Here is a 12,018-nt window from a genome sequence, read left to right as displayed (position 1 = left end):
TCTATACAAGGTGCCTCTCTTGAGGTCACTACAATCCAAAAACTACAGGACAGTCGGGAAGCAAGTAGTTTGGGAAACGCTGGTCTAAACTCATAGATGCTCAAGAGCAATTTTTCTGTTTCAAACACTGCAATGAAAGAGTTAAATTTGCTTCGAGTCATTCTAAATGTGCCTTTGGCTGGAGCTATCCATATGCCTTTCTAGAAAGCAAAATCACCCTCACTAAAGGCCCATTGGAGCTACTGAAATTTGCCATGAGCGTAAGATACACTACGCTGAGAGTACAGCTCTGTTTTGTTACCTGGGGCTCCTGGTCATGACCGCTGGGATCCCTCTCGTAGCTTTCTGCATATAGTCTGATGGTGGCCCGCACACCACTGGAGGAACTGAGCCGGAAGATGAGCCGAGATGCATCAGAGAAAATGATCCTCAGGCCCTAAGAGCAAGAACATCGAGGATGGATCAGTGAACAAATAATTATACATGTAAAAATGATGAATACTGACTTCGGAGATTAGCATATTTCTATGCTCAGATATGCAGATGACACCACCTTATGGCAGAAAGTGAAGAGGAACTAAAAAGTCTCTTGATGAAAGTGAAAGAGGAGAGTGAAAAAGTTGGCTTAAAGCTCAACATTCAGAAAACGAAGATCATGGCATCTGGTCCCATCACTTCATGGGAAACAGATGGGGAAACAGTGCAAACAGTGTCAGACTTTATTTTTTGGGGCTCCAAAATCACTAATATTAATCATTAATTTAAAATCATTAATTTTAATGAAATTAAAAGACACTTACTCCTTGGAAGGAAAGTTATGACTAACCTAGATAGCATATTCAAAAACAGAGACATTACTTTGCCAACAAAGGTCCATCTAGTCCAGGCTATGGTTTTTCCAATGGTCATGTATGGATGTGAGAGTTGGACTGTGAAGAAGGCTGAGCGCCGAAGAATTGATGCTTTTGAACTGTAGTGTTGGAGAAGACTCTTGAGAGTCCCTTGGACTGCAAGGAGATCCAACCAGTCCATCCTAAAGGAGATCAGTCCTGGGTGTTCATTGGAAGAACTGATGCTGAAGCTGAAACTCCAATACTTTGGCCACCTCATTCAAAGCATTGACTCATTGGAAAAGACCCTGATGCTTGGAGGGATTGTGGGCAGGAGGAGAAGAGGCTGACAGAGGATGAGATGGCTGGATGGCATCACTGATTCGACGGACATGAGTTTGGGTAACTCCAGGAGTTGGTAATGGACAGGGAGGCCTGGCATGCTGCGATTCATGGGGTTGCATAGAGTCGGACACAACTGAGTGACTCAACTCCAAAGATGCTCAGCATCATGACAACTTACAACTGGCTCTCTATACTCACTCCAGTGGGACAATGAGGTAAATCCAGATGCTCCCTGAGGTTATCTATTCATCTCTATTCTGTTTTTGTTGCTTTCTGGTGAATGTTGGGGAGGGTGGGATTAGGAGCAACACTATGAACAGATGCTCAAGCTCCCTTGGTCTGGCAATGTGGAAATCAGAAAGAGGTGGAGGTAACAAGGATGGGGTGATATTTAATGAGTGTCACTGGAGACAAAGTTTTTCTCTTTGGAACCTGCTGGATGCAATCAGGTAGGCAATTTATCTGTTACAGCGAGACAAATTATCCACATCAAAGCTCCCCCATATGATGTTAGACTTGGCTTTAACTTCACCTCCTCTCTGTTTCTGCCCACATTCCCACACTCCTCTGGGATCCATGGAGTCCTACAGTGAAATGCTCAGGGCTGGAGCTTTGGCTGGGTTTTGAGGGTTGCTCTGTGCAACCTCATCCTCTTGGTTCTCTTTTTCCTTCTTGCTCGTAAGACCTGGCCACCAGTATGTGGTGGGGGCAGAGCTGCAGCAGCATCTCACACACTGCCCAGTATTTGACTTTGGCTCAGAACAGCATCCATTCTCTATGCATCTCTTATTAATGGCAGCGACATTTTAAAAAATATGACTGTGAGATCACATTGTGACTTCCGTTGAAGGAAATTTGTTTTCTTGAGACAACTGATAAAGTTATTGTTATAAATAAGCATATTGACAGGGGCCAGAGGAAAGAGAGGCAGGAACAAAATAATATGTCTGGTTGCTTGTTGATTCTGAAAAAGTAGAAGTCTCAGGCAAATTGATAGGAGACATTTTCCCTAAGAAATTTACTTGGAAACTTCTCTGGGTGCTTGTCAAGAATAAGCCATTAATAAAAATATTCATACATGCCACATGAACCTGATTGCTAATCTCTTACCCCTACCCTCATCTGGTGATATTGCTGGGAAACACTGTGATTCCATCTGAGCAGTTTTCTGCTTTTTAAGTTTTGTAAGTACATTTTGTTCCAATTGCAAAGTTAAAAGTTTAATCTCTTTTTGAGTGGTTCAATGTCTGCCACAATTTGTGTAATAACAAGGAGCCGTGTCCCTTCCTGGAATGTGCTTTCCATTGCTCTGTGGCACAAGTTTTGCAAACAGGATAGTTTTGCCCAAGAGTCATTCATGGGCATGTATTTTACAGTGACCCTCGTAGATCTGGTACAGGGCTAAGCCCTGGGTATATGAAGATAAAGACAGTATGTGCTCTCTATGAGCCTAAAATATTCTATTACAATGAGCAAAACTATTTTCTTAACCATCTAGTGTTGCTGGATAAGTGAATAGTTAGGAAATTCTGAATGGAGCAAACAAACCAATTTCTCTGCTACCCAGAAAGTATGATATACCAAATTCTGTACAGACTGATAAATGAAACCTCAAGGGTTGGTTCCACCACTGTATTCATAGCCATGTTTTTAAAAACCTCAAGGTTGAAGCCCTAAAGCACCTCTTGTTGCAGATGCTAAATCAGTTGAAGCCAGCTCTTCTGATGACCTCTTGGACTTAACCCTTTAAGGTAGCTCCATTACACAATTAACCTCCCAAGTAAGTTTATGGCCACTGTGGTTGTTGTTCGGGTGCTGTCTTGTCTGACTCTTTGTGACCCTCTGGACTACAGCATGCCAGGCTTCCCTGTCCTCCACTCTCTTCTGGAGTTTGCTCAAATTCATGTCCACTGAGTTGGCAATGCATTCAAATCATCTCATACTCTGCTTCCCCCTTCTCCTTTTGTCTTCCATCTTTCCCAGCATCAGAGGGTATTTAAGAATTCAGGCCATGATAAACCATCAACATGGTTTATTATCTGCTCATAGCTAAGTCCTTTTTTACAGTGAAATGATGTTTTTTCTGTTGCTGTTTGTTTTTTACCCCTGCGTGTAGCCATATATTTGGCTATACTCATGGAAGTTCGGTTAGAATCTACATTGGGTAGTTTGAAATAGATTTTGCACTTGAAAAGATGTTAAAGGAGTGAATAGCACACATCAAGTTGCTGGAAATAACTCAATGTCAATGTCATCTCTCTTTCCTAAGGAGATCTTAATAGAGAATCCACGTTGCTTTGTTAGACCTCCCAGTGAGGAACGTAAGAATTCTCTTTCTCCACATGGAACCAAAAAAATACGTAGAACGAGTCCAGCTCTGTGCTGCAACAACCTGATAGTTCCATGACTGTTGAGCATCACTTGGATGTACAAATAGTTGTACTGGATTGTTTGGGGGTCTGCACGTTGCTCAGGTGAACTTTATGAATTTGCAGCCTCAGCATGAGCCATGTTCTCTCCAGCATGTATCATCACCTGCTATCAACTAAATAATGAGGCCAAAACCACCACTGACCAAGACTTACCAAGTTTCAAAATGTTCCATAATTCCAACAAAAAAATACCAGTAATATACTTTGCTTTTTATTTATTTATTTTTTTTTAGGTTAAACTCAGGCTTAGTGATATAGTCTGTCAGCCAAATTTGACCTGCCACTTGTTCTTATAAATCAAGTTTTACTGAAACACAGCCATGCCTGTTCATTTCTGTGTTGTCTATGACTGATTTGTGTTACAACTGCAGAGCTGAACTGTTAAGACAGACTGTCTGGCTCATGAGAGCTAAAATATTTACTATCTGGCTGTCTACAGAAAATATTTGCTGACCCCTCATATAACCATTCCATTATCCACAACATGGAATAACTCTACCCTTTCAACTCTACCCTAGAAAATTGAAAATATAACCATATGTCTATGGAAATCCCAGTAGAAAGGAATTATGAGGACTGTTATAAGGGTGTCCTCCAGGTACCCCAACTTCTAGTCACTGTTCATCTGGACATATATTTGGCCTCAATCAACTTACTTCTGATCACCTACTTGTGACAGAAACAGATTTATTAAATTACATTTCAGCTTTAAGTCCTCACTTTTATTGCAGGGTCTGCACGGCAGTTATAAAATCTACTTTTTGCAGTCATTATAGGAGACTGTATGAAGCTCCACATGAGACATCTCCTCAAGAGCCAAGTGTTAGGAAAGCCTTTCCTCCCCTGAGGAACTAGGGGTTGTTTTTTTTTTTTTTGTCTTTCTGACAACAAGAACTTTATAACTAACCATGGTTCCCTTTTCAATATGGCTGCCAGGATACTTTATGCCAAATTTGAGGTTAAGCCCAAGTGGATCCTTATGATTTGCATAATTATGAGTTTTTCTTCCTCTGTTCTTGACTCTCTACTCTTATTTATATTTTCCCTAGTTTTGATTTCTGTTTCTTATTTATATTCTAACAATTTCATTATGTGTGTGTTTGCTGCCACAAATCCTCTTGAAGAAACAAGGCCTAGGGCAAATGAATAAAATAAGTTCCCTTTAAAGTCTTAACCCTAAAGTGTTGGAATCACTGAATTTTATCTGGGTCCTTTTTTAGCTGATAAACTCTGGGAGGGCAAACCCGTATGTTCCTTGCTCACCATTTATTGATACAGCCTAGGACAAGCCCAGTACGCAGTAGGCCCTCCACTGATACTTGTTGAGTGATTGTCATTACATGTCCCACAACTGGTATGAATGCTGCCAGAAGGCCTCCTTCCACATTTTACAAGGCCAAGTGGAAACACACTCATATTCTCCACTGGTGAACTGGGGCTAACGTATTCGCTCTGAAGGTTAATTGTGAAGGACACTGTGTCTACTCATTCTTCATTTTTAGGGCAAAGATCAGTTTCAGTTAAAAACAATGGAGTTGAACCATGGTAAGTTCTTTTCCGCAGCTGTGTGATCTTGTAAAAATTGTTAGCTAGCCCATTAACTGCAAAACTTAATACATACTGAAATCAGCCAGAGGTCTTTAAAAACAGTGGTACCTGGCTTTCACACAGACATGGTGATTGAGTTTGTATGGGGTGTGACTTGGGCATCGGTGCTGTAAAAGCCCTCCAGGCGATTCTAATGTGTAGCCATATGTGGACACCAGACTAGTAGTCTTTTTTTCTCTGGGTCACCTACTTCATGTATCAAGCGACTGACTATCCTACATGTCAGTCTTAAGGAAGATGCCTTTATGAACTGAGGTTTCTGGCATACACTACCAGCCAACTGGGGTCTTAGGAGGCCGTAACACAGGGACCTAATGAAACATCACGTTGCTGCTGAGTCCTGAAAGCCTCCTCCTAGTGCCTTGTCAGCAGCAGAAGCACCAGAAGCATCTCCTCTTGAGCATCTGACACTAACTTTTTAGCACGATTGCCTAAGGAATTCCTGAAGTACTGAAGGGATCCATGATACCACTGTTACTGCAGCAGCTATAGCAGCTGAAATTTCCATGATGACACAACAGCCACACTCAAAGAAGGGAGAAAGATGCCCTCCTCCATTAGAAGATAATGTTAATTAATGGGATGGGGCATTGCACTTCCAGCCTAGGGTTTTTTCCCCCTTGGAGTGACCATAGCTGTATGCTTCAGTGACCAGGGTAGGTTTTCCCACCTTATCTTTGTCCCAATGAAAAAGAATTGTTAAAGAGCCGCTCCACCCAGAAATCCTTCAATCTGCTTCCAGTTACCTCTATAGTCTTTCTTTTCCTCCCCATATCTGCCCCTTTTTGGTTTGCTCTTGGTGGAGAGTCAGTGTGGAAGTGATACAGGAATAACAACGATAGAGAGAGAACGGGACTAGAATTCTGGCTAGCTTTATCAGCCAGTGGTCTTGAATAAGTCACTTAAGCTCTCCAACCTTTAGTTTCCTAAAAAGTGGATGAAAATAATACAGCCTGGCTTACTGGGTTGTTGTATCAGATCAGAAAATGTATGTGAGAAGTGCTTTAAAAATTACAAATCACTGCTGCTGTAAAGAGAATGTAAAGAGAATTCTTTTTCTTAGGTTAAAACTCTTAGTGAAAATGGTGCTGTGCTCTAATTTGTCCAACTTTACAGATTTTGCAAAAGACTGCTGTATAATGCCTAAATGGCAATGGTTTGTGGTGTAATGCTAAATGTGTGTATATGTGTGTTAGTCACTCAGTCATGTCTGACTCTTTCGCGACCCCATGGACTGCAACCCTCCAGGATCCTCTGTCCATGGGATTCTCCAGACAAGAATACTGGAGTGGGTTTCTATTCCCTTCTCCAGGGGATCTTCCCAACCCAGGGATCAAACCTGAGTCTCCTAGCAATGCTACATATGTATTTTTAAATTGGGCAGTTAAAATTAATTTTATTTTTAAAACTTTGCCATGTCCTCTGAAATCACTACTAAACACACAGATATGTTACCATTTATCTTCTTCATGCTTCCCACTGAATGGCTTTTTGGCCAAAAAAAAAAAACAACAACAACAAAACTCTTTCCTGGTTGGCCAATTTTAGAATTTTAAGGTCCTGAAAGGAAGACCTTAGGGTAATCCAGGCCACTTTCTCCTTTTACTAAAAAAAGGGAGGTTAGAAAACTTGCTCAGGGTCACACAACCAGTAAATGGAGGAGCCAGGGCTTCAGCCTACCCTTTTCTTCTGGCTCCAGGCTTGTAATCTTAGTTGAACCATATGAAACCACTGATAGCCATTCATTGCTTTCATGTGAAATATTTGAACAGTACCTCCTGTGACTTTGTATGGTTCCCCAAAACTGGCACAGAGCTTTACATAGAGTAGGTATCTGATAAATGTTTGATACATGAATTTTTTTTTTTTTTAAGCCCTTGTGTAAATCAATGCAGGGAAATCTGCAAGATGCTAAGTACAAACAGAGCAGCCAGATGTGGGTTTGGAGACTCTGTGACGTGTTGCAGCCAGGCGGGGAAGGAGGAACTGTACATTACCAACAGTTCTTTGGCAGCGTCTGCCCTAGTCAAATACTGACTCAGGATGAATTCCAAGGGAACACAGCGTATGGCCCTGAAATCCGTACAGTGTCACCTATCCCGCCCGTTGGCCACCCCAGGCATGTGAACCTGAAGACAGGGCAGGCTTGGAAGAGAGAGACTCTGCGAGACTGACTCACATGTTACTTCCCACAGGAAATCCCAGTGATTTATCTGGAAAGCTTCAAGGTGAAAATATCACTTTGTAACATCTGAACCATATTTTGTAGAAGAAAGCATGCAGCCTAGAAAGCAGAAGATTTGGATTGGATAGACATTTCTTGCCATGAAAAAAATTACCTAGAATTACCCCATTTTTCTTTGTATAAGTCATAGAGTTAGCTGCGAGCATGAGTTCAATAGTGGCTGAGCTGGGGAGCTGCTAGTCCAATCTATGCCCTTATATAAATTACAGGCAGTGCCCCTTCTGGGTGGACAAATTACACAGAAGCATCCTTCCTCTTGGCTGGTCTGGACTTTAGCTTCTCCTCCCCAGTTAGGCCCCTGCCTTTGTGCAGTGCACTGACTACATAGCTGTACCCAGCTGCCCTAACCTTGGGAGCAAATCTCATCTAGACTTTTAAATAAACAACCAGCACTCTTGGAAACCAACAATTGCAAATGCTTATCTAGAAAAAAGTCAAGGTCAAATGGCTTCTTAAGTACACTTTTAAAACACCTACCCAGCAAAAATCACATTAGTGATGAGAAGCCTACTTGGAAACTGAAGACTGACAAGCTAGTCCTCATCCAGATTTCAACTCTCAAGTTTGTAACAATGGACCTAGGTCATACACATTCCATCTCCCTGTGTCTTTAGCCAAGATGGCTGCTGATATCTGTTCACTCAACACCAGGCCTGGTTCTGGGATATTTTGGATTCAGACATACTCTACCCAGACAACAGGGGTACTGTCCTCCCTCACTTCCTGTGATAGGTTGCAGCTTTTTCCTTTAATAGTTAATTTTCCTGGGGACGGCTGCCCTCCTGACTATACACACACATTAGTACTTCAGTAGGAATTTACTGGGATGCCATTCCAGAATGCTTAGATTCTTATCACACATCTTAGCAGGTTTCTATCAATACTACCAACATTTTAGAAGATAATACTAAAGCAATCAATTATGTCAGGAAAAGGTAATTCATTACAACAAAACCCAAATGAATCAGAAGGAGGGGAGTCAGAACTTGCCAACTAACCAAAAATAGTCTCTCTCTCTCTCTTTCCGAATCAGCCAACAGGTCATTACAAAGCACTGAATACATGTTCAGTGACTGGAAGGCAAACAGGCAAAATCAAGGAAAAGTACCCATCAGGAAAAACAATTTTTAATACATAACCTTCAAAGTATCTACCAAGAGGCCCAATTATCTTTATTTCCCACAACTACAGTGCTGTAGAATGAGCACTGCAGTTGGAATCATAATCGCAGCCATTGTAACATCCCACTGGGAATGTGACAGCACATAGGAAACTCAGCTCTTTCTCTGGAAAGCTAAACAACAGTGTAAGTACAGTTGATGGGAGAAAAACATGCACAGTAGTCTGATAAGACAGTTTCACCTGAGCCAGCCCCCATCCACTCTTCAAGGCACAGCTTAAATATCACCTTCCCATGCAGAGCTTTCCAGAGCCCCAGTCTAGGTTCGTTCCTTCTGCTGTGCTGTGCTTAATTGCTCAGTCGTGTCTGACTCTTTGTGACTCCATGACTAGCCTGCCAGGCTCCTCTGTTCATGGGGATTCTCCAAGAAAGAATACTTGAGTGCCCTCCTCCAAGAGATCTTCCCAACCCTGGGATTGAACCCAGGTCTCCCACACTTCAGGCGGATTCTTTCCTGTCTGAGCCACCAAGGAAGCCCTCCTTCTGCTATGCACTTCCAAATAAGTAATTTCTCTGTAATGCTCTTCAATAAACCTTGTAGTCATTGCAAGTTTAATGGCAGTCTGTCTTTCCTGCTAGCAAGTCCTATGCGCTGCTATATCCTTAATGCCCAGCAAGCTGATTGGCATGCAGTAGGTATCTGAAAACTAGTCATTCAATGGAGTCGGACACAAACCACACAAACTTCTACTACCTTCACCATGCTGTATTAAGGTAGAAAAGAAACATATATTTATTAAGAGGAATTTTTAAATCAACCACAACTTGCAACAGCATAAGGATTTCCTTTTTTTTTTTTTAATTTAATTTAATTTTTGGCTGTGCCATGTAGCATGTGGGATCTTAGTTCCATGACGAGGGATCAAACCTGTAACCCCTGCATTAGAAATGCAGAGTTTTAACCACTGGACCACCAGAGAAGCCCAGAAAAAGGGTTTGTTAACCCAGATTTGATCACAGTATATATGTAATGATAACACTTTACTCCCTAAACATGTGTGTCACTTGACACAGGAGGACCATTAATGGGTTCTAACATTCAGATTTAACTAAATCTATAGGTGGGATAATAAGTCTGACTGAAGTGATATGTTCAATTCTGCTTCTAGGTGTGCAAACCACACTCCAGCAAATGCCATGTTATAGGACAAGGGCTGTTAATATGACAGTCTCTTAGTTGGTTCATTCATTGGAACATAATAAAAGTTTAAGCTTGAAGTTAAAGGCTGACCAGTTAACTCTGAATAGAGAGCCCCTCCAGAGCCCTAGATTTTTCAGCTGACACTGTTCAGTTGCCTTCATGTGAGACTGCCAGAAATGAGGCCTCAGTAAACCTCTGTATCTGTTGACCAGGAGTCGGCAATACCATGGTATATATTAAAGCACCACATGTCAGACTAAAATGTGATTTCAAGATTGCCGATTTGCTATCTTTATTATTTCTAAATACTGAAATTAAAAATACAGACACCTCCCTGCATATTAAAATAACAACATTAAAAGCAAATTAACTTCAGAATCAGTCTTCAAAGTGTAATTTTTCTCTGAACTAATTTCAAATGGCTCTTTTTTCCAGGTTGACGACGACATCAAAATGTTTCCACACAGCTTGCATAACTTGAAGAGGTATTAATAAGTTCAGAGTTAGTCTGACATAATCAAATTGGATTTGGTTTTCCACATCAGCTAACTGGTATGCATTTATTTACATCAGTTTTTTCTTTTTTTTTTTTTAATATCAGCTGAACTTCTACTTGCAAATTACTTCAGCACTCATAGAATTTAATGATTTTGATCTTGGTAAACAGAAATATGGAAGCTGGATGAGTCATAAAGAGAGACTCAGTTGGTTAAATTTTGCTCCTAAAGTAGCAAGGTTTCTCATTTCAAAGCTAATTTTCAAATTACAGGTCATAGTTCTGGATTGATGCCCATTCTGGTGGCAATATGCCTTCACTCGGTGCTGGTACCATTTGTCAAGTTGTCTTTCTTTCCCAGAACTGGAATTGGAGCACCCCTTCTCCCAGAACCAGGAGAGTCTCATAGTTGGGGGTATAAGGAGGGGATGAGGAAGGACAATGGTAAGAGAAAATCTGGGTATCCATAATGCCCCCCCGGATAGTGACTGTTGAGGGAAGAGAGAATGTGCCAAACACCAGGGAAAATCTTGATATTTGCACAATGAATCCATCCTTGAGAAAAGATTAGGCCACCCTTTATGCAACTATTAATCAACAACTATACCCCTATTCTCAGAGAAGGCAATGGCACCCCACTCCAGTACTCTTGCTTGGAAAATCCTATGGACGGAGGAGCCTGGTGGGCTGCAGTCCACGGCGTTGCTAGAGTCAGACACGACTAAGCGACTTCACTTTCACTTTTCACTTTCATGCATTGGAGAAGGAAATGGCAACCCACTCCAGTGTTCTTGCCTGGAGAATCCCAGGGACAGGGAAGCCTAGTGGGCTGCTGTCTATGGGGTTGCACAGAGTCGGACACAACTGAAGCGACTTAGCAGCAGCAGCATACCCCTATTCTTAGAGTAGCTAGCTATTGGCTACTTTTTCCACTTGCATTTGAAGAAACCAACATCTTTCATTCATGTTACTAGATTTTACCAACCAGAAAATAACCAGTGACATATCCTCTTGGGACCACAAAGGATGAGCTTCTATTGTTGAACCACACCTCATTCAATTGCTATTTCTAAATCAGAATCTCTCTTGGGTCCTGTTAGTGGAAAGCACACATCAACTTTTCTCTTGGTGCCCACAGTCACAAAAATATCAGACACTCGGAGGCAGCCATAATAAATCCCATGAGATCTGACAGGCCAAGTAAGGCCAGTGAAGTCCCTGGGAATTCATGTGAGGGGTTTCCTTCTTGCTCCTTTTTTTTTTTTCCAATTTGCTTGTGCCAGGATCTTTTAGTTGTAGCACGTGGGGTTTAGTTCCCTGACTGGGAATTGAACTCAGGCCCCCTGCACTGGGAATGCAGAGTCTTAGCCACTGGATCACCAGGGAAGTCCCTCCTTCTTGCTCCCTGAGGCTCCGCAGAATCTCACAGGCAGGACAGACTTTGCTGAACTTTTTCATAGCAGTGGAGTGGACGGGGGTGGGGGATGGGGGAGTGGCTTATCGCCAGAACAGGATTTTAATTTCATTTTTGATGGAGAAACATTTCTTCTTTATCTCTAGAGATACATGTGAAACAACTTTATTTTCCCACGGTCTGTTCCCTGACTCTGACCTCAAATGAAGGACAAAAAGGAAACAGAGCTGCCTTAAAAATCCTTTTTCTTTTTGAAGCTAAGTGTGTGTGACAGAGGACAGAGGATATTGGGGGAAGCAGAGAAATGTGAGTTTGAATCAATTCACA

The 12,018-nt window shown here is 41.7% G+C and overlaps 1 protein-coding gene across 2 annotated transcripts in view; it reads right to left on the bottom strand.

Moving 5' to 3' along the window:
- PGM5 (phosphoglucomutase 5) overlaps positions 1-12,018 on the bottom strand; it is a 219,487-nt gene that overhangs the window by 41,950 nt on the left and 165,519 nt on the right. For both annotated transcript variants that reach the window (XM_086415428.1, XM_086415427.1), the window contains exon 10: positions 302-436. In XM_086415428.1, coding sequence (XP_086271554.1) covers positions 302-436 — 135 coding nt within the window. The remainder of the gene's footprint in view (positions 1-301; positions 437-12,018) is intronic.

This window comes from Bos grunniens, chromosome 8 (assembly GCF_055505025.1).
Source record: "Bos grunniens cultivar Pamir isolate PY7600 chromosome 8, Bosgru_T2T1.0, whole genome shotgun sequence".
Classification (NCBI taxonomy): domain Eukaryota; kingdom Metazoa; phylum Chordata; class Mammalia; order Artiodactyla; family Bovidae; genus Bos; species Bos grunniens.
The sequence above is the reverse complement of the archived record's forward strand: the minus strand, read 5'-3'. Positions and strand labels throughout refer to the sequence as shown.